The 23,440-nt window shown below is 44.0% G+C and overlaps 1 protein-coding gene across 1 annotated transcript in view; it reads left to right on the top strand.

Annotated features, from left to right (window-relative positions):
* The window catches only part of LOC134068821 (dual specificity protein kinase CLK1-like), a 60,183-nt gene that overhangs the window by 21,510 nt on the left and 15,233 nt on the right, over window positions 1-23,440 (top strand). Inside the window, exon 5 of the mRNA XM_062524599.1 lies at window positions 20,972-21,138. Within this exon, the coding sequence (XP_062380583.1) occupies window positions 20,972-21,138 (167 nt within the window). The remainder of the gene's footprint in view (window positions 1-20,971; window positions 21,139-23,440) is intronic.

Genomic DNA, 23,440 nt, shown 5'->3' with positions numbered 1-23,440 from the left:
GACTGCTCTCTTCAAGTTAATCCACAGATTTTCTATAGGATTTAAGTCAGGGCTCTGACTTTGCCACTCAAGGATATTCACCATCCTATCCTTAAGCCACTACTTTGCCCCCACCATGCTTCACACTAGGCATGGTGTGTTTTGGGTGTGTTTGGGTGTGTATACTGTGTTTGGTAAGCGTCTGGAGCTCAGTCCAAAAAGTTCAATCTTAGTCTCCAAAAAGTTCAATCTTAGTCTCATCTGACCATAAAAGCTTTTTCCACATGGTAGCAGAATATTCCAGATGTGTTTTTGCACTGAACTCCAAGCGCAATGTTTGGTGAAAACCAAACACAGTACACCACCCAAAACACACCACACGTAGTGTGAAGCATGGTTGGGGCAACATTATGTTGTGGGGATATTTCTCTTCAGCAGGGACTGAGCAATTGGTTAGGATAGGAGGGAAAATGGATGCTGCCAAGTACACCCAAATTCTTGAGGAAAACCCGTGTCCCTCTGCTAGACAGCTGAAGATGGGCAGGTCATTCGCCTTCCAACACGACAATGATCCAAACATACTGCCAATAGGATGGTGAATATCCTTGAGTGGCAAAGTCAGAGCCCTGACTTAAATCCTATAGAAAATCTGTGGATTGACTTGGAGAGAGCAGTCCATCGCCGTTCCTTACAGAATTTGACTGGATTTTAACAATTCTGCACAGAAGATTGGGCAATATTCCCCAATCTAGGTGTGCAACGCTATAATAGACATAACCAAACAGATTGATGGCTGTAATGAAAGCAAAAGGAAGCTCTACAAAGTATTAAGTCAGGGGTATGATGACTTTTCCAACCCTGTTATTCTAGTTTTACATTTTTTTATTAATTTTCATAACGGTTGACTTTTTTTTCATTATTTTGATGTTGTACAGCTAAATTTGTAAATAAAACTGGAAAAGATTGTTTTTAAAATGGGTTTTGATTTCAGGCTGTAAGACAAAAAAGTAACTATTTCAAAAGGGTATGATGACTTTCTATAGGCACTGTACATACACCAAACTTTTCAGTCTCATACCTGACCATATTTAGAGGGTTTGTACAGAAGGGCTTGTTAATATATTATTCTTAGCCTGATTTGCATGACATGTTATTTCTTAAAACATAGCGACAATTGACTTTTTAAAGGCTATTGGCATTATTTCCTGATTTACTGAATAACTGAACGAGATATCCATAATTCCCTCTGTTAAATACATTTAATCTCTTATGTGAACAAAATGAAAAGAAAAAGAAAATAAACTGGCTTTATCCAATGTTCATATTTTATCTTTACGTTTATGCAAATCAGCGCATATTTAATTGTACCATGCCTAATTTGCATATTCAAACATTAAATTGCAGAAAACTTGTAATACATTTATTTTTCATATTGATCTAGGCAATCAACTGGTGAAGTTTCATAGTGATATCTGCTTGTTAATTTTTTTACCCTATTCATCTGTAGTATCTCCGCCTTACAGTATATTCAACACATTGGACAAGAAAGGCTTAATATACGAAATTGCCCAAGGGATTTCACCAGGCACCCTGCTAAATCTTAAAGAGGTCCCTAGTCTACTAGATTCTGCAACAAAAAAACTTAAACCGACAAAACCAGGTTCGCCTAAATTATGGCATTTGGCTGCTGGACTATGATGTATTGATTTCAGAAATAGACAGTTTCTGGTAAAGGCATTTGCTAAACAATATTTTCACACTAGAATTATGGTAACATGTTCAATGTTATTCCTAAAGAGTGAATGTATGGGTTTAGAGGCCTGAATAATCTTTTTATGTTATTCAATTGGAGATATGGACCTTTTTCAAGCAAAAAGTGACCATGGCAATACATTTGACATGGAAATGACCTTAATATAGGAAGATAATATCAAAATGATCATTCCTTGTATCAAATCAAGTAGAAAAAGTGTCATTATACAACAATTTATGACTAAAGGAAACTGAGATATAACCTTTTCTCTTTTCGATGGGGGCCATTTTTGATTTTATGGGAACTGCCACTAGGGGGGCCACCCCAACTTGTATCCATGGATTTTTAAAAACCTTAGGCCCATACCTAACACCCTGCCAAAAATCAAAAACTTTTCCAGAAGTGCCCAATCTTCATGATTTTTCACGAATTCGGCCCTAGCTTAGATGGTCGCTATAGACTCTGAACAAGACGGTAGTAGCAAGCTAGCACTAGCAAAGTTGTTGTTAGTCTATATAGCAATATCCAATGTAAATGGATCATACCGTTCACGTGTTTTCCATCCTTGATGTAAGAAGTAAGCATATTTATTTGCTGGACCACGTGCAAACTAGATCCACTGTGGTCAATCTTCAGTGTGGCCCTTTCCGAAACGGATCCCTACTCACTTCGACTCGGTTAGCGAGTGAACTTCCTTTTCAAGTCCACTCGTGGGTGCGGAGAACACTCGCATTTGAAGGGTTAGGGGGTTAAAAAGCGCTACATTTCGGATGCACTTGAAGGGAGAAGGAAGTTGACGTCATATTCGTTTTCATAGAAATTATGAAGGCAATATATATTTAATCGCCAATTAAGATGTTCTGGACACCCCTGTGTATTAGGATATACATCCCTCTTCTCTCCTTTCATTACTATGAGTGAGGAGTTGCATTTTATGCTTTATTTATCAAATTATAAAAGTGCTGTAAATGCGACCTGCACATGTGTTTAAATATTACAGCCCACTTCTGTACGATCTTGCACATTTTACTGAGTATCAAACTAAACATGAGTTGTTACAATGTAGCTTAAATCACGCTTTTGTCTGTAAATGCTGTCATACGGACGAAAAAACAACTGGCAGGGAGATAAGCGAGCTGCACGAACACTTGAAAACGGTTGCACCTGCGTTTCAAGACAGCATCGATGCTGACTTGCTCCTGGAGGCGTGGTAGCCCCTCTCCCTAGGCACTTCACTCGACTCAAAATTCGTTTCGGATGATACTTAATGTGGCGGACCCTCGCGTGAACGCGCAAACGAGGTGGAAGTGTGTAGTGTTCGGGTTTAGGGGCTGGTTTCGGAAAGGGCCTGTGTTTCCTTGCTGTTTGTCTCTGCATGTGCACTCTGCAGGCAGATACTAATCATCCAAATGGCACTGCTGCCATCTAGCGGTTCGGATCGCTAGTACCGTCTGTTTACAAGCCTGAAACTCTGCCAGATCGTTCCCAAGCCCACCCATGAGCCCTCCCCATTGAAAAATGCAATTCGCTTCTAACTTCATCTCTGTTTGGATCCTAATGAATGCATTGGGCTAGCTAAATGCTATCAAAGCTGCGCTGCGCGTCAGAGCCAGTGAGTGCATTGAAATGTGAGAGGTATGTATCAACTCGTCTTAATTAAGGGAATAACATAGTTTAATGTAGCCACTGTAACCAACATCAACTGGTTGGGGGGCCGCATAGGTTGCCCCCCCCCCCCCCCAAGTCTGTGGTTTACGAAGGTGTAAATACTGTATAGCCTACCTATCTAATCAGCATATGGTGTCTGGATGACAACTACCTCAAATTATGCACCTCTCAGTAAATACTGAATGTTGAACATATTTGAGCAGTTTTACTTTACTTTTTTTGTCCTTTCCCCTACATAAGAAATTAACAGCAATACAGTCAAATGTAAACCAACAACAGTAAACTATGGCTACGCCTACTAGGCTACTAACACAAAGCTTTTGTATACAATGAAGTAGCCTGGTCAAATCAGTGCCTGTCACAAGTGATTTTGTAGTTTTTCCGCTGTCTGTACGGGGTCCAGGACACTACCATCTCAATTACCACTGGCACCTCCATTTATGTTGGGCAGAGGGTCGAAGCATGGTAGCCGCTTAGAAAACACCGTTGTTCTCTCAAAAGACGCACCTTCACAGACGCACCCAGATCACTGTCAATTACGATCGATTATAATCTCCAAAAGGCAGACATACTTCAGAATCAGATATGTGAATAACAGACCCAAGACCTCATCAAACGTGATTTTTTTGTTTCAACATTCGGAGTGTCTGCCTTGGCCACATAGCTGAGCTATTTACACCCTGTGACGTAACAACAAAAGAAACGGACCATCTTGGCAGGAGATGTCCTATGTAAGTCCTAAATCTAACAATTTAGGATTATTAAAACAATATTTTAGATGGGAAAGTGGTGCTAAATTTCCACAAAGTTTGCTCAGTGGACGGGTAAAACCGTCTGTTTGTAAGCGAAATCAAGAAATACGATCTTTTAGTTTGTTTACCGTTACCTAGCAATCACAATTTATATGCAATATCTCCCACTTTCTCACCACGGGGTGTAGTGTAGTGGGTATGTGATCGGATTTCGGCTCAGTAATCCAGGGTTCGACTTTCAGCTATGGTGATGCTTTTTTTTTTCATGGTACGAACGACTCTCTCTTTTCTTACATGACGTTACCTTGCGGCAAATAAGAGTTTGCAGAGTTCCCAACACACGATTTTGCCTGTTTACACACGCACTCACGCCATACATACATTTTCTCACGCAAAACAAAATCTGATCTTGGGCTGAGACTCGTTCATTCCTTATAAAACTCCCCAACGGTATATGGCGCTAAGCGCCACTGTACAGTAGGCTAACCCTATTCGTTGCATAGACATCCAAGTTTGCCACAGAGGAAGGAGACACCTGCGCGGGAGAAAATCGCAATCTGGTCAGAGACTAGGTATGTTGACAATGTCACAAACCATAGGCCTATCGTTAATTAAAAACTCACTCTCTTAAACTTAAAATCTTAAAAGAAATCAGTTTGTGTGGATGAACTTGATTCCCTAGCCTACATGTTAACTTTAGACTAACTTGTTTGCTGGAACGTGTGGATAAATTACTTCTGGAGAGAGCTAAATCATAGTGCTCTCTAAAATCATAAAGGAACATTGCAAGACACTCAACTCTTGTAGGATCCCTGAAAGATTTTCTTCGACTTGTTAGGGTTTTGAACATGTATTTTATCTAATGACATATAAAGCAAAATTAATTGCATCCACATATCCTTGTCATGCAACTTTTATTTCACTCGCGTAAAACCGTGAGATAGAAAGCTACCTCACGTATTTCTTAAAGCAACAGGCACTCAATTACACACACCACTAATGCACACTCAATTAGACCTAGGCCTACAAACCATTTAAAAACAGGCCGATGAGTAAGTGTAATAGTCTTGAAATCAGTACACAAATGACTAAACATTTTTAGCTACTAATATGCAGATTGTAAAATACTAAACATGATCAACAAAATATGTACAGTTATATTAGCCTGATAAACCAGCCTAAATGGATTGGATGTCTAATTTAGTCTGGCTCCGATTAATGGATACAACGGAACATTGTTGATGAGCACAACCCGTTGTCCTTCAAACCGTGTCTGTGCCTATAGGCCAACGCTCCCTCAAAACCCCGCCCCAGAGCCCTCTGCCCCGCCCGCGTTGATTCAAAACACATCTCTGCGTTGTGATTGGTTTAGTTGCCATCTGCCAGATTCAGGGCAGTGTTTTCAAAATGTACAGTGGTCCGAGGCCAGACCCAAATGCAGGCAAAACATTTTGCCGTCCAGCCGTCCGCTGGTTTTCCAGGCTACAGTTATATATGAATTCCAAAATATATGATATAGAAACATATGACTATCATTTTCTGTGTGTGTGGAGGGTCGAGCAGAATCTTAGATAGCCACTGGTGTGAATGATCACACAATATTCAATATTAGGTTACTGATGATTATATCACCAAATAGCCTACACTAAAATTGTTTTTAAAAAAAGCATCGAAAAAGTATCGAAATCACAATTCTTGACTTAGTATCGGGATCGAAACAATAATTTTGGTATTGTAACGAGTGCGGGACAAACTTTTGGTCACCCCCGACAGAATCTCACTCCAAGGTTTTTTGAAAAGTTGGCAGCTCTGCAGTTTGTGCTTTTTGAACCTGTCAAAGATAAACTAGTTTTATTTCAGATTTGTACAGTTGAGTAGAAGTAGGCTTCGGTAGTCAGTAGTGAGAAGAAAGGTTTCTTGGTGTTCTGAGCCCCCAACGTTGTCTTCAAGGCAGCGCTGCCTGGAAGGCGCTGGGGTTAGGCATGGGTTAAGGTTAGGGTTTAGGGTTAGGAGTAGGATTAAGTGCCTTTAAATCAACAGTGGCAGCGCTGCCTGGAAGACAACTCAGAAAACAACTCTTTGAACTAGCTTGCCTTTGATCAAGCTACCACATGACCACTCATCAGCCTAATATTTGTATAATCACTTCCATATATTGTAAGTAACCCAGACATGGCGAAACAGCTAAAAACTGTAGAGCTGGTAAATAGCCTACAGGCCTATTGACAGTGTACATGGATGTTAGACATCGGGTGTAAATAGCATTGTTGATTAGACACACCCGGGTGTAAACAGTAATGTTGATTATTTGCACCCGGGTGTAAATAGTATTGTGGATTATTTGCACCCGGGTATAAATAGTATTGTTGATTATTTACACCCGGGTGTAAATAGTATCGGAGTGTCAAATAGGTGCAAATAGCCTTGGCCACATAGCCGAGCTATTTACACCCTGTGACGTAACAACGAAATAGTTTTGTTGACTATGGACATCTGGGTGTAAATAGTATTACTGACTATGGACACCTGGGTGTAAATAGTATTATTGACTATGGACACCTGGGTGTAAATAGCAACAATGGCTATTTGCCCTATGCATGAATAACAGTGTAACAGTGATTGCTATTTACAAATACCGGGTGCAAATAGCATCTGCCATTATAGACACCCCGGGTGTAAATAATAATGTTCATAATTTGCACCATGGGTGCAAATAGCATCTGCCTAAAAAAAATGCTCTGACAATAATAAAAAAAAAAAGATAACAACCTAATTTAGTGCATGGACATAACCTTATAGTCCATATATGAGTGGAACGAAAATCTGATGAATTTGTGTCTCACACTTTTTGAATGACAAGTCCTCAAAGGCGATGATGTCTTTTCACATAAGCCCTTTTCAGACAGGTTTTGCGCACATTTTGCGATAATTGCTTAACGCATTTCTGACGGTAGCAGACATTCAGACATTAAGCATATATGCGCAATATATACGGCCACCTGTTGTTCACATCTAATGTAGAATTTCCGTCAATTGGGCTTTAGTTCGCTGGGCAGATAATGATGCCTAATAAATGCAGCCGCACTGACAGCTGTGCATGCGAGTGTAGTTCACACCGGGAGTAGCCTTCCTGCATTACTGTAGGTTACGGAAGTAACTATGGATCTGTGAGACCGAGGGATGACCGTCACCATCCCTTTTTAGACCGTAGTGACGATCAGAGTGAGGTCGAAACAGATCTGCAGCGTGTTAGAGAGATGTAGGCTAACTGTTCAGTGTTCAGTGATATCGGGCACTTTAAATACACATAATACTTCCCTTGATCATCACTGACAAGTGCAGATTTTTTCCGCGATTGTTGTTCAAATAGCAGCTGTGGCGGCAACATTACGGAAACATGACTAGGTCGGCAGCAGGAAAAGTTCCGATAGTAGATATGCGGACATATGCATTCAGACAGCACAACGGAAAAAAACTACCGTAGAATGTCCGTTAACATTGCGTAAATACACGTCTGTCTGAAAGGGGCTAGAATGAATTATAGCCATTTTCAGAGCTTTGCAGAGGGGAAATTACAGAAGATTGATTTCTTAATTCAACAGGAAAATGTGCTTCTATTCACATATGGGGGAATTCTCCCCTTCGCGCGTAAGCTTTTTTTTACGCGTGTCTGTTGGGCACCTACTGTATGTTTTCCACACATTCTGCCGTCCCAGCTTCTGACACACCCACATAGCGCAAATTCCAAATCAAGGCGGTCTTATGAAAGAGGCGTGATTGATATGATTTAGATTGATAAGAAAATGTGGAACGTGGACTTTCTCATTGACCTTCTGAACACCAACCAGTTTTTGATTTTGAAAACGTATGCAAGGTGAACTGAATTAAGAACTGCCTACAGTGTGTCATCACATAGCTTAACAAAGAAGTTACTTCACGAAATGTCCCTTTTGCTTTGATGTTTGCTTATAAAGAGTCAAGACGTGCTTGAGGTGTGTAGTTCTATTTTTTATCGTTCAACACGCCACAGTATGGGTCATCCTCTCCGAGAGGGTGAGCTGTTAGGAGACAGAATAGCAAATTAACCCCTCCCCGCTACGTGCGTGCAATCAACCCCAGTCTATACAGGTGCATGCACACCGGCACTTTCTCTTTTTGCCTCCTGAGGACGGTGGCTGTGAGACGTGAGTATTGTTTTTTGATTGTTAGTGAAATAAGGACCTCTGCTCTCGAGAGTGAGTACGTCACTACTTCCATACACTCTTGTTGGCGTTCACAGTTTGGACGCGATAGTTTGATAAGCAGTTGAGTTTTGAGAATTCAAACGAATTATGTGGTCCAGCGGGTTGTTGTCAGGCTATCACGCGGACAGCCCGGGTTCACAACCCGCGGTGAGCGAGTTTGTTAACTTCTTACGTTAGTATTTGAGTAGTTACATCAGGTAAGTTTTCGTGTTTACTTACTTATTTGAGTGTTTTTATGCTTCTGGGAGCCTCTTTGTCTGTAAGGGCAAAAGCTACCTGTGTGATATTTTTTGTTATATGCTATACATCTATACATAATTGTTTGAGTATATGCTTCTTGGAGCCTCTTTGTCTGTGGGGGCAAAAGCTACCTGTGTGAAAAATTTTTTTGTTATACTATACATCATTGTTTGAGTGTTATATGCTTCTTGGAGCCTCTTTGTCTGTGAGCTACCTGAGTCACACCCTTGATATCTTGTTCTGTAACCTTATTTGAGAAGTTATATGTCTCTGGGAGCCTCTTTGTCTGTGAAGACAAAAGCTACCTAGGTTAAACCCTCCCCAATACACACTCAAGCTCTGAGCTGGTGACATGTTGGAGGACGAGAGCACCCTCCCCGGTGGCCAGGAGGCGCAGGCCGGGGATGAAGTCCCTGTGCAGAGGCCTGTTGGGAAGAAGCACTCCTGCAAACACAAGCATGTGGAACAGGATGTGAGGTGTATGCGGCGTCAGTTGGAGGAAGTGCAGGGTTTACATTGCATGGCCTCCTGGAGGACCAAGAGCAAACCCAGAGGCCAGCAGGCTTGAGTGAGCCAGCGGCTAGGCGCTGAAGTCTCAGCCCTGATGAGCTATCACTGGCAGCCTCAGGGGTCTTAGGTTCCCATGGCAGCCTTACACCAGACTTTGAGGACCTTGAGGACCCCAGTGACCACTGAATCTGAGTTCAGTGAGGATACGTCACAGAACTCTGAGCCAGCTCTTTTGGATCCGTCAGACAGAGCTGTGATTGCGAGAGCTGTAGATCGTGCTAAGCTGCCGCCTCTGACCTCTTCCGCAGGGGCTCCTGTCTTCGACAAGGGTCCGCATCGACGCAAGTCTGAAGGGCTTCCAGTCCTGCCTGATTTTTTGACTGAGCTGCACTCGTCCTGGAAAGCCCCGAGCTCGACCCCACTGCCCAGAACGCAGCTGGCTTCCTTGGCTGGGGCCGAAACCTGTGGGCTGGCTGTGGCTCCTGTGGTGCCTGTGGCTAGGGCTGGCAGGGATGCCCTACATCCGAACAAGCGCTGCAGGGCTGTTGATTCCCAACTGTGGAAGGCTTATCGGGCCTCAGCATTGGCGGGCAGGCTGTCTTGTACCAACTCCCTTCTGCTGGTGTATTTGGAGGAGTTGCTGCAGGATATGGTGTCCTCTGCCCCAGAGGGCGAGATCGCAGAGATGCTGCGAGTGATGGACATACTGTTTTGAGGAACCAGTGCTCATGCTCAGGCTCTGGGTCAGTCCATGGCGTCAATGGTCCAGGCACGACGTCAGGTCTGGCTCTCTCAAGCCAACATAGCAGACCAGGATGGCGGTGGTTGCAGCTCCGGTTGTGCCGGGTGAGGTCTTTGGCCCACTTTCAGAAGGGGCCCTGGAACAGTCGAGGAGAGTGAGGGAGCTGACTCGCTCAGTGAATCTGGCTGGCTGATTGGGCCGCTCTGGGTCGGCGGGCACCTGGTTTCGTTCAGCTCCTCAGACCTGGACTGGTCCGCGGCGTGCACCAGCTCAGACTGCCACAGCTCAGACTGCCACAGCAGGCCCAAGCCAGGCTGCCTATCGTCCCTTTCGCCAACAAAGGGGCTCCCGGCCTGCAGGCGGTCGCCAACCTTGAAAACCATCACGTCGCTGATGGTCACCAGCCTCCAACGTCAGACTTCACACCTCAACCCCTTGCCCATTGGTGCCAGTGTACTCATTGCCCTTGGGTGCTCAGCACCCTGGAGTCAGGGTACAGGCTGCAATTAAACACCAGACCCCCATGTTTTCGCAAGGTTGTCCCTCTTGAAGGGCAATGCCGAGCACAATTCCCTGTCAGAAGAAATTTCTGTTCTTTTGGGGAAAGGGGCGGTAATACTCCTGCCTTCAGACGAGATAAGACAGGGGTATTACTCCACTTATTTCCTCATTCCGAAGAAGGATGGTGGCTTGCGCCCCATTCTCAACCTGAGGAGGTTCAATCGACACTTGCAGTGCCTCCCTTTTAGGATGCTGCGTCTGTGAACAGTCCTCACTTTTGCGTTGGTTCACAACAGTGGACCTAAAGATGCTTACTTCCATATCCCAATCCACAGAGACCACAGAAAGTACCTCCGTTTCTTCTTTCAGGGGGCAGCGTACCAGTACAAAGTTCTCTTTTTCGGTCTATCTCTCACCCCTCGCACCTTCACCAAATGCATGGATGCTGCTTTCACCCCACTCCGGCGTCAGGGACTTCGTGTCCTAAACTATCTGGACGATTGGTTGATTTGTGCTCCAACCAAGGAGCAGGCAGAGAGCAACACAGAGGTAGTGTTGGCGCACCTCCTCAAGTTGGGCTTGACACTGAACAGGGAGAAGAGCGTGCTGGTTCCCTGCACCACAGTAGAGTACTTGGGTCTGGTGTTAGATTCCACCGCAATGAGAGCGTGGCTGTCTCCTCGGAGGCAGCTTGTGTTGAGAGAGAGCTTGTCCCAACTTCTAGAGGCAAGGGAAATATCTGTGAAGTCCGGTTGGAGGCTGCTTTGAATAATGGCAGCAGCAGCCCAGGTTGTGCCACTAGGCTTGCTTCATATGAGGCCGCTACAACAGTGGTTCTCGTGGAACAAGGTGAGCCCCTACGAGGATGGACAACGTGTTCTGCAGTTGGACGCAGACTGTGTTCCAGGCATACACCGGTGGCTTGCCAGCGGAGTTCTGGGGAAACTGTAACCACAGATGCCTCCAGTCTGGGTTGGGGAGCCATGTGCAGTCCGAGGTCTGTGGGAATCCACATGGCAAGGGGCTCATGTGAATCTGCTGGAGCTCGAGGCTGTGCGTCGAGCCTTGGTGCATTTCCTACCGAGTCTGCAGGCAGGGAATGTCCTACTTCGGACAGACAGCTCGACGGTGGTGTCATATATCAACCACCAAGGGGGGATACATTCTGTGTCCCTCCATCAGAGGGCCTACAAACTCCTGCGGTGGGCTCATGCGCAAAACCTGTCCTTGCGGCCAGTCTATTTGCCAGGAGAGAACAATGTGGCAGCAGAACTTCTGTCCAGGGGGGGGGCTAAGGCCAGGAGAATGGCGGCTGCACCCGGATATTGTGCAAGAGATCTGGGCCAGGATTGGACGGGTGTCAGTAGACCTGATTATGTCCCAGGAAACGTCGCACTGCCCTCTCTGGTACTCCTTGACAGGTCCCAAAGGGACGTTGGGGATAGATGCCCTCGCGATCAAGTGGCCTCGGGTCCTCCTCTATGCCTTCCCTCCTTTTCCATTGCTCCCAGCAGTGCTGGCCAGGATACGGATGTTGCGGGCCAAGGTGCTGCTCGTGGCACCAGACTGGCCAAACCAGTCATGGATGCCAGAACTGGTGGCTCTGCAGGCAGGGTCTCAGTTGTGTCTTCCCCTCAGGTGGGATATGTTAACACAAGGTCGCGGGCAGCTCTGCCACCCAAATCCAGGCCTTCTCAGACTGCATGTCTGGCCACTACACGGCGCCAGCCAGGCAGTCTGAGCCAGGATATCTTAACAACCTTGCAGGCAGCAAGGGCACCGTCCACCAGGGCCCTTTATGCTGGTAGGTGGGAGAAGTTTGATCGCTGGTGTCGTCCCAGGAGTGTTGACCCAGTGCCTGTTATCTTGTCTTTCCTTCCGTCTCTTTTGGGAGATGGTCTAAAGGAATCTACCTTGAGGGGATATGTGGCAGCCATATCAGATTGCCACATTACTCTGAATGGGTTGTCAGTGGGTCGCAGCCTCTTGTCTTCCTGGGATCTGCAGGTGGTGTTGGAAGCTGTGTCAAAGGCTCCCTTTGAACCGTTGTCTGAGGTGGATTTGGAGATCCTTACCCTTAAAACGGTGTTCCTCCTGGCCATCACATCGGCTAGGCGGGTCAGTGAACTGCATGCCTTGTCAGTCCATCCTGCATGTCTGCGGCTTGGTGAGAGTGGCTCTCCCATCTCCCTCTTGCCGAACCCTGCTTTTTTGCCCAAGGTTCTCCCGCGATCCTTTGTTTCAAGGCCTTTGATTCTTGATCCCTTTCACCCTCCTCCTCATGACTCTCCTGACGCTGCTAGATTGCACCTTGTTTGCCCAGTCCGGGCACTACGGGTCTATGTTGATCGCACTACGGCTCTCCGGCAAACAAATCAGCTGTTTTTGTGTTATGGGGGGTCAAACCGTGGTCAGGCAGTCTCTAAGCAGCGACTGGCTCGTTGGCTGGTGAGGGCCATCGAATTGGCCTACAGTGAGACGGGGCTTGCCCCAGCGGCAGGCGTTGTGGCTCACTCCACCCGGGGATGGCGACCTCTTGGGCTTTGTTTAAGGGGGCTTCCTTGGAAGACATCTGTGCTGCAGCTGGCTGGATGTCTTCATTGACATTCGCACGGTTTTACCACCTCGATGTGGCCTCCGCTGTAGCTGCCTCTGTCCTACAGGCGGGGGTACAGCTGTGACTTTGGCCATGGGCCTTTTTCAGTTTCTACAGGGTGTTCGACACCTGGTGATTTGATTGATTTATGTTTCAATAAAGAACTGTGGAATGGAATATCTTTGTCTTTGTCGTCATTTTTCTTGGATTGGTTCCCCGCTACTTGCCCCTCGTGACTTTATTTGGTACACTATTGACCCATACTGTGGCGTGTTGACCGATATGAAATAGAAGAAAGGGTTACGCAGGTAACCCAGGTTCTGTGAATGAAGGTCAACACGCCACACTGCGTGGTCACTCGGGGAGTGGCATGATGCCAGATGGCAAAAAGAGAAAGTGCCGGTGTGCATGCACCTGTATATGTAGACTGGGGTTGATTGCACGCATGTAGCGGGGAGGGGTTAATTTGCTATTCTGTCTCCTAACAGCTCACCCTCTCGGAGAGGATGACCCATACTGTGGCACGTTGACCTTCATTCACAGAACCTGGGTTACCTGCGTAACCCTTTGATTTATAATTCAAAAACTCACGGTTGACAAAAAGGTTTCGCTGGCAGCTGCCTCACATAATATCAATTTATCCTATGCCAAGACATATGTAGACTGACATCTGCAGCTTCGAACACAGTAGAGAGACTGGCATAACGAGTTCAATCTCCATTACAAAGTAATTAAAAGACGAGAGAATACACTATGCTGCTCCACTATAGTGCAGACGTCTGTGCAAATGTATGGATGACTTCGGTGAAGTTGGAAAGAAACCGACAGATTCGAACGAAGTATGCTATGGGATTATGACTTCTCGTCAAGTTAAAACTGAAGATGCATAATGGGTAAGCTCCAATACTGAAAGTGGGTGATTATAATGGGATTTTCACTATTTAACAATGTAGCCTATGAAGCCAGTGAAGGTAATAGCGCGAAATATGCCACCGTGTGACACTGTAATGCGGAAAACATGAAGCTGTATCAGCTTATAAGCATCACATTTGATACTGTAATGTCAATTTGTAAATTCCGTGTTGCCTATGTATTTAGAACTAGGCGTTCTGCCGAAATGAGCAATATGCTGTTTCACCTTGTAGTGCCGCTCAACCTTATTCCAGCCCTCCAGAGTGTGTAGCTGGAAAAGTGCTTAAGCCATGGCAGAATGCGCGCAAGAGTTGTATGTATAAGAAACGCCCAGATTTTGGGGTTGCTCCACCCAAAACGCGCAACTCTCTCTACCACGCGTAAATGGCCGATTTAAATGGATGGCAGAATTCACTTAGAGGGAAAAGCGCGTAGTTGCACGTTTTTTTGGAGTTACGCACCCTTACGCACATGGGAGAATTTCCCCCATAGTTTCACTAATGTGTGTGAAATACCAAAAGAGCTAATAATGTTGCAAGTTGAACAAAAAGGATTGTTCACCAATGCTTCAAATGACTTGACATTTCAAAGGGCTGTAGTATTTCAACGATTAGCTATGCAGATATACAATTTAAGATTCATGCATAGTTTTGGTCTACAGAGACCTTCAGATTTTTTTCGGAGGGTCACCTGTCAAATTGTGCTGAAATTGGGTGATTTCACACGGAATGACCTTACTGTATCACATACATATAACTGTTCGTAATCGTCTCTCCAAAACAGACGTTGCTGCAACGTTGAAGTCTGGAATCAGTCAGTAAACATTGGTCATAGTGTTATCCAACTGCGTCAAAGTCTGGAATCAGTCAGTAAACATTGCTCGTAGTGTTATCCGAATGTGTGCAGTGATATTTTCAAATGCATGCTTGGTGCCGTCCCTCAAGTTGGGCCATTACTCATTGCCAGACCCTAAATCTTTTGTAGATTTGGATCTGGATATCCAGAATAATGCTACATTGTAGACAACCTGAAAGTGTTACCCCGCGTTCACACTGTATACGTCCGTCAAAGGATCTCGGAGGTTGTGTCTGCCGTTTGTTTATTTGCATACACGCGATCTGATTGGCTGACGGATCCGTCGCAAGAGCTGCCAACTCTCACGCTTTCGGCGTGTGACACGCACTCACGCCATACATCTATTTAATCTGATCTTGGGCTGAGACTCGTTCGATCCTTTTAAAACTCCCCAACGGTATATAGCGCTAAGAAGCGCCACTGTACAGTAAGCTAACCCTATTCGCTGCAGAGACATCCAAGTTTGCAACAGAAGAAGGAGACACCCGCGGGAGAAAATCGCAATCTGGGGCCTATTGCACAAAACTAGGATAAGGGATTAACCCGGGATATCTTGGTTATCCTGGCTCAATTTATCCGTGATCCAGTTGCACAAAAGCGGGATAGGGGGCAGCAGGATATGTTATGGTAGAAGTTACCATGGCGATTTATTCTGTGGAGCTAGCCTGCTCCTGACCAGGCTAACATCCAAGATAAGTTAATTCTAATGGTAATTACATTATCTGATTGGTTCCGCTAGCTGTCATTCAAATGAGACCTCCACGTGATTTTTAAAGAGCTGTAGATTCCATTTATATATTATTTGCTACATGCATTTACTCGCAAAACACAGCAGAATGTCTGCCTAATACCATATGGATGTAATTAAAATTATGGTGGCCTTATAATTAATAACATAGCCTATACTCGTTGCTTCTTTTTTGACAGATGTTTGATGAATAGGCTGCTGTAGGCTAGTAGTTGATTGGAAGTGGAGGGGACATTTTTCAAAGGTGTTTTCAACTAATTTGGCTTTTAAGACAAATTAAGATACTTTGTGCATCTTTGCGGTGGCAAAGCGCTTCCTTAATGACGTTGCGTGCCGAGACAAGGAAGCTCTCACACGTGGGTGCATACGTAAATTTGCATTCAGTTGATTTGCCACAACTACTCCCGCTATGTAACAGAAATAATCATGATCCCCCATCCAAAAAAGTAAAACTTTACCTCGTTGTTAGCCTATATCAAAAGCGGTTGTTCACTTTGTGTGCAAGACGCTATTTTTCGCGTCTTTTTTATTCCAACCGCGAGTTATTTGGGGGAGAAACGAGAACGCGCACACATACCGGATAACTTACACCTGGCTTGATGAATCCGTGTCTGCTCATCCTGGATTGGTCTTTGTGCAACCAATTCAGCCGGTATGCTCTTGTTTAGGATTCAGTGATCGCAGCTCAGTAACTTATCCCGGATGTCTTAATTCTGCTTTTGTGCAACGGGCCCCTGGTCAGAGACTAGGTATGTTGACTGTCACAAATCATAGGCCTATCGTTAATTAACAACTCACTCTCTTAAACTTAAAATCTTGAAAGAAATCAGTTTGTGTGGATGAACTTGATTCCCTAGCCTACATGTTAACTTTAGACTAACTTGTTGCACTTCTGTTGCACTGTTTTGTTTGCTGGAACGTGTGGATAAATAACTTCTGGAGAGAGCTAAATCATAGTGCTCACTAAAATCATAAAGGCTGGCTTACATTGCACGATTTTGGCCTGTTATAACAGTCGGCGACTAATTTCCAAAATCGGGCGGAAATCTTGGGAGTTGTAGGCCTACTAGAATCGCAGCGCGCTCCCGTCATCTAAATCGTTTAGTGTAAGGTGCCAATCTTAGCGGTTTTAAGTCCGTCGGAGGCAGTCTTTTTCTAGTTTTGCCGTTACGACAATATCAAACATGTTTGATATTATCGGAAGTCTTTTCAGTCGTGGCTCATGCAAATAGTGACGTGAACATTAAAAACCAATAGTAACCTCGCGCGAACACGAAAACAGGAAGGGGCAAAATAGGCGACAGCTGTAGCCTATATGATTATTTGTTATTTCATTTCTTATAATTTATGGTACTTTGGGGTTAACTGTAACCATTTTTGAGGCCGTTTAAAACGTGCATCAAATCACACAAGTTGGTCGTTTTGGGTGTCGTAGCGTGTAATAAAGGTCGTCAACAATCAAATTGACTACTTTGAAAATTAATTTGAAGAGTTTAAGAGGAGAGTTTTTGGTTTTCTTCTAGCTTGGGTAAGCAGGAGGATAGAATTTAGCAATTGCTGCCAACATAGGCTAGCCTACTGTCAAAAACATCCTTGTGTGCGGATGACGGTCTGATTCAAGCAGGAGGGTAGAATTTGGCGAATTTGGCGGTAGCTGCCGCCAAAATACTGTGGGGAAAACATCCTTGCGGTTTTGACCCCACATAATAAACTCAACAAGGTAGCCCAGGTGCTGGCGAGCCGTACCTCTGCGGACCTGGTTTCTCCACACTCCTACTTTTGCCCCGGCCGCAATCGCTGCCAATCCTTCTTCTCCTCCTCTTCAGATGAAGAAATAAAAAAGAACGAGTCGATTTGACAATTACAACTTTTCTTATAATCCCTCCAACAGGCCACTGCCAACAAGACAGGCTCAGCAGCCTCATACCGTAGCCTACTGTGTTGCTACAGGACCCGACGTCAGCGGATAGGCTACTATGAGCGCGATTGGCAAGACAACTAGAAATTCTTCTTTTAAACTCTTAAAACGAATGAAAAAAGTAGTCAGTTTGATCGTCGACAACCTTTATTACAACCCACGACACCCAAAACGACCACATTGTGTGATTTGGTGCGTTTTCAACAGCCTCAGAAAATGGTTACAGTTAACCCCAAAGTACCTAATTTATTAGTCGGCTATTCTACGAGACAGAACAACTCTATATCTGTTAGTGATGTCACACATCAAACAATGCTGCAGAAACACGAAAAAATTACTTTGATATGAGTATCATGTGAGTTCCTGTTAATGATGACGTGTAGCCTATTGCACGATGGAAATAATTTGAAGGAATCTAGCAGCAATCTTGTAAATAGTGACCCACAGTCTTTGCAAAATCCTAATCTGAGACTGGCCTGTGACTAGACTGTGACTAAAAACTCAATGAATAGTCTTTAGATGTGAGAGGGTCTGAGACTGTAGTCTTTCAAAAATCTTTTCCAAATCTTTGCAAAGTCTGTCAATGTAAGGTAGGCTTAAATCGTTTAGTGCAAGGTGGCAATCTTAGCGGTTTTAAGTCCGTCGGAGTCAGTCTTTTTCTAGTTTTGCCGTTACGACAATTTTGATATCAGGGACGTGCACAGGAATTTTGAGGGGCAGTTGCTCGGACCTGAAAAAAAGGGGAGGTTATCTGCATTCACAATATGAACACTCATCAACACTCTAAGAACCATTTAATCCACTGGTATTTTATAAACACTTGATAATATCCTCTACCAATGGTAGACTACCATAATCAAACATGTTCTGAATGCGTTATGAAACGACGCATTACCGTGATCACAAGGCTTAATGTAGGCTATATATGGACAGGTATTTTTCATCATCTATACATCACAAATAGACTATCTATCCTCTGAAAAGCAGAGTTTTGCATCTTCATAATTGCAGCCGAGTTGCAAGGAGTTATAGCACGCGTCTGATTGCATATGTCTGATGGCAGTGCCCAAGACCAGATGGCAATACGTGGATAATGACAAGTTGGATAATGCAGGCTAAAATATAAAAATATATAAAGGTAGGCCTAAAGGTCACTGGACATTCTTGAAAGTAAACAGCCGCTGACATCGATAATAGCTTGAATCCCGACTCCCGACTCTAAAAGCAAGCAGAGGACAATGGACATGGATGCATATCTCTTTCCAGAAAGCGCTGCTTGGAAAATTATAATTAGTTATTCGAACTAACAGCGCATAAACATAGGTTAACATCAGATGGCATATAGGCCTTTACAGTTTTCAATATATGTATTTTAGGTACAACTCAGCCATCGATTGCATTAAAGCCTATGCTAATGATATTGATGAGGGGTCGTTTACAAGGCGGAGACCTAAAATCACCCGGCTGCGCACAAGTTCACGTTCATTTGCGATTTATAATGGCCACATCTGCAAGAGTGATATGATATGATCGTACGTGTGATTCGGAGAAAACGAACGTACGCACAAAAAAACGTGCGTACGTTCGTTTTCTCCAAATCACACGTACGATCATATCAGAAATGATCTAAGATCAAATGAACGATGGTTTCTACGCAACACTTTTATAAATGAGGCCCATGGTCTGGCAACCAAACGTTAATTTTCTCGTATTTGAAAAAAATGCCCAGGGGCCTCATTTATAAAACTTTTCGCAGGATGTACGTCAGAAGATGGCGTGCGCTCAAAACTCAGAAAGTGCGTGCGCACAGAAATATTCTGATTTATAAAACCATGCGCACGCACGTTCCACGCCAATTTCCCTTTATAAATCAAGCTGTACTCTACATTTGGGGCACCTGTGCGTACCTCAAGACACACCCATAATTGCCTATAAATATTCAGCGAAAAGCCCTTAATGAATATTGATGTCTGTGGACAACATGCCAAAAACAGTGGGAAAGACAAAAAACGCAACTTCATTGACTGTTTGTGGGTTCATAAATGGCGTGAGCAGCCACCGTTTCAGCGGATATCCACTGTCACCTACAACATAACTTGAATGAGTAAAGGGTTGAATGTTTAGAAATGGTCGAGAAATGTTTAGAAAATTGTTACAAATTCTTTTAGGATTTACACACAGGATTTAAACACGATTCGCCACCGCACCTACAGTAGAAGCCACCATCGCGCACAGCTCCAGCATTCAGTCTGCGCCCAACACTGCTACAGTATGTCTCAATATGAATCAGGCCACCGGGCGACAACATTTGTGAGCAACATGTCCGTGTCACATATATAACTTGGACATTGAGGGAATGAAAATGTTTCCTGTTAACAAAGGCACATTTATTTTCACTCGGGGCTCTGATGATTGCGGTCAACAGCACGGATCACATTTGGGAAATTAGACTTCGCTGCTTTTTTATTTGCCTGTTCACCGTGTAAGGAAAGTTGATGTTGTTTGGTGATGCAGTTACACCTCCTAACACGTCTGGCAAAATTCGGCTGAAGGTTGGCTATCCCAGTTTGGTCAGCCAGTTCTCGATTCAGCCAGTGGCAAGAAAGCCGATGCAAGTCAGCACTTGCAGCGAGACTGGGATGGCATGATTCGGGCGTGTACCTCTTGGCAAATCCCTTTTACTGTAGGCTATATAGCCTACCATTTGCAAGCTAACAAGCAACATGTTTGAGCCTTGATGTATTATTGACAAATAACACAACATGCATGAAAGCCATAAGTGGATAATTAACAAAACATACAAGTTCACTTTTTCTAAATACCAAAGCTTGCATAGAACGAGGCGTACGCATTCTTTTGTGCGTACGCATCGTTTATAAATGAGGCCCCTGATCCGTTCATTGGGCGCCACGGATGTCTTTCAAATGCGTCTGTGCTTATTATCGTCTTGCTTTCCCCCCTATTCTGTGATTGGTTCCCCTATCTCAGGCAAAAATGAGGGCGGTAGTTTCCAGACTTAGCAGCGTGAATAGACCTCTGAAGTTCGCCTACAAAAAAGCTACCATCTTTGCCCAAATAAGGAGATCCGGTATCTTGAGATTTTTTCTATGGGAAAATAACATGGGGATTTTCAATTATCGCACCTGTTAAACTCACCTGGGGCTGATGACATTGGAAATGCAGACGTTTTTCGCTAGACAGTTTTGTCCACTGCTGTCTAGTGGATACTGTGATCTCCGGTAGGTGAAGACGGCACACTTTGATCTTTGCTACCCCAGAGCTAACTTACAATGCAATTTGCCATAGGCAGTTAGCTTCAATTAACTCCCGGATCTCCTTATATGGGCAAAGATGGCAGCTTTGGATCCTTTTTGTAGGCGAACTTCAGAGGTCTATGAAATGGCACGCAAGGGAGCATGGGAACACCGATGCAAAGGTTCCCATGCAAAGGTTGCAAAGATTGAAAAAAATATAAATCATATAAATATCTTGTTTTAGAGAGTGACTTCTTTATATATATTTTTTATTTGCATATTCTGTGTCTTTACACTAGTGCCTGTGTGAGGATGTTGGACTGGTTCAACCATCATGGCCATATTTGCATCGTCTTTGAGCTATTGGGTGTCAGTACATATGAGCTTCTGCAAAAGAACAGCTTTCAGCCCTTCCCTGTGGAAAACATCAGACACATGGCCTACCAGATCATCAGAGCTGTCAGGTGTAAGTTCTATTATATTATAGAAATGTATTTATTTGTTAGGCAGATACCACTGTTTGGTAACAAGGATTTAAGGAGCTGTGGGGCCCAATTTGATGGGCAGTGAATGTACCAAACATTACAGCTGGGTTTCCCATTTACCAATATTATGTGCGCACGCACAGCCATGGAGCAAAAGAGGCTCAGAGGCAGGCCACAGCATTATACACTTAACCTGATAGTCGGCTGCTGTTACTTAGATTTGTAATGGTTTGTATACTCTTGCTGACTCAATAATAATCATTTCAGTCAATCAGTAGTCATTTCAGAGTTGGAACTGTTTGTCTTTCATTTGCATCAGTATTATAATTATGTAGCCTGTTAGCTAGACTATCTCTTTCCAGGCAGGCTGTGCTTACAGGTTTTATTTATGGAACCTAAAGATTGTGTAGACAAACTTTGAGGAAATTCTGAGTCGGTGCTGCAACCATTTTCCTGGATTTTGTCTGATTTCACACGGAATGACTCGTTTACTACAGGAGGTGGTAACAGTATGATAGTATTGCTTATGTTTTACAGTATTGCTTACAGTTAACAAAACATCCATGAAACACACGAGCATTCTGAACAAAAAAAAAACAACAGCAAAAAGCCTAGATAAAAAGGGGAGGACAAAAAACATCAGAAAATGACTATCTAATCTCTGCGATTTAGGACACGTGTTTTCATCAACATCACATCATGATCATTTCCAACAGTTTTGCAAAAAATGCTAACCATGCTAGCTCTGCTACAATGCTAACCAGGTTGATTAGCTAACTTAGCTTATGACGTCTATTATGTCAACAATGCTTAAAAAGAAGGCTGCAAAAAAAAATTACCAAAAAAATAATTTCCCCATTCATTTCAGTGGGACCGAAAACCCCATTCATTTCAATGGGGAAACGCCTCTGGTGGAACATGGCGGAACTACAAGGGTCTATATACGGGAATACTGGAAAAACGACAACCGGCAGCAATCTGACATTAACAAGCAACCTACACCTGATCAGGCCTGATTTTTTAGTGTTTGAACTGCATCGATAGCTCCAGGGGAAGAGGCGTTCTCAAAAAACGTCCGACGGATAACAATAGATGGGCTTGCTTTGCAGCAAGGCAAGCCCATCTATTGTTCTTCCAAAGCAAGCACATTTCAAACATTTTTATTCAACAACTAGAAAAGCACTCAAGAGTACGTCCGCCTACCTTCTTCTTCCTAGGTTGTCATACATTTGAATCTAAACTTTTCAGATCGCCACCACGTGGCCATACCATGCCATTACACCACTAAGCTAAATACATAAACGGCTCCGGAATCCCAACGGAATTACGGATCACTCCCAAAATGTAATCGTTTCTTCCTTGGGTCATGACAGACAGACAGACTAGGGCTGCACGATATATCTAAAATTTATCGTTATTGCGATATCAACGCTTGCGATAGACGTTTTCGATAAAATTCGATAAATGTTCTGTGCCGTGCATTCCATACAGTCTATGGCATAAGTGTCAAATGCAGCCCGACACCTTATTTCATAAGGCCCGTGAGGATCTGATACAGTATGTGGCCCGCGAGAGCTTAAAAGGTCTGATACAGTTTTTGCTTATAGGCAATAATACACTGCAATACAATGCACGCGTGTGAGACTGACAGGGAGGCCACATCAACCACCTTCCATGATCAGTGCAACTGGCGACATCAGATGTGATAGCAACGCGTAGGCTACGTGTGAAAAGAAAATAGAGTATTCTAAACTATTTTAGCGAATGGAGCGCCTAAATTACGCGCTCGGTTTAGCCTGCCTGAAATGCGTGTGCTTCTTTGAGAGGGGAATCGATGTAAGTTACTTTGATTTCAACTGGTGGTTGTAAACTACGTGATACGTTTACGTCTACATTTAAAAAGCATGTAGCCTAATTGTGTAGTCCTATCAAAAAAATCCAACTCCAAGTCCTTGCGAATCGAGCAAGTGATTGTTTGGCCAAAAGCGAAAGTAAGCCTATCTTCCGACAGAGAAGAGGTGCATTCAGATCAGACAAGCAGAGGTAGGCTAGAAGTTTGTGGTAATCGCCCTGTTGCTTTGCATTTTAATTTCAGTTTAAAACGAACACCGCAGAATCCACACGACACCTTTCAATATCAAAACTTCAAAGAAAAAGTCCACCGGGACCGTTCGCTTCTATGTGTATGGAGCAGTGTAGTGACGCATTTCATGTCGATGCACTTTTTGATATGTCAGTTAGCCTATTCGTTTGTATCACTGACTAGATGTAAAATTGCATTTC

This window comes from Sardina pilchardus, chromosome 21 (genome assembly GCF_963854185.1).
Source record: "Sardina pilchardus chromosome 21, fSarPil1.1, whole genome shotgun sequence".
NCBI lineage: Eukaryota > Metazoa > Chordata > Actinopteri > Clupeiformes > Clupeidae > Sardina > Sardina pilchardus.
This window is presented reverse-complemented; position numbering and strand designations above follow the sequence as displayed.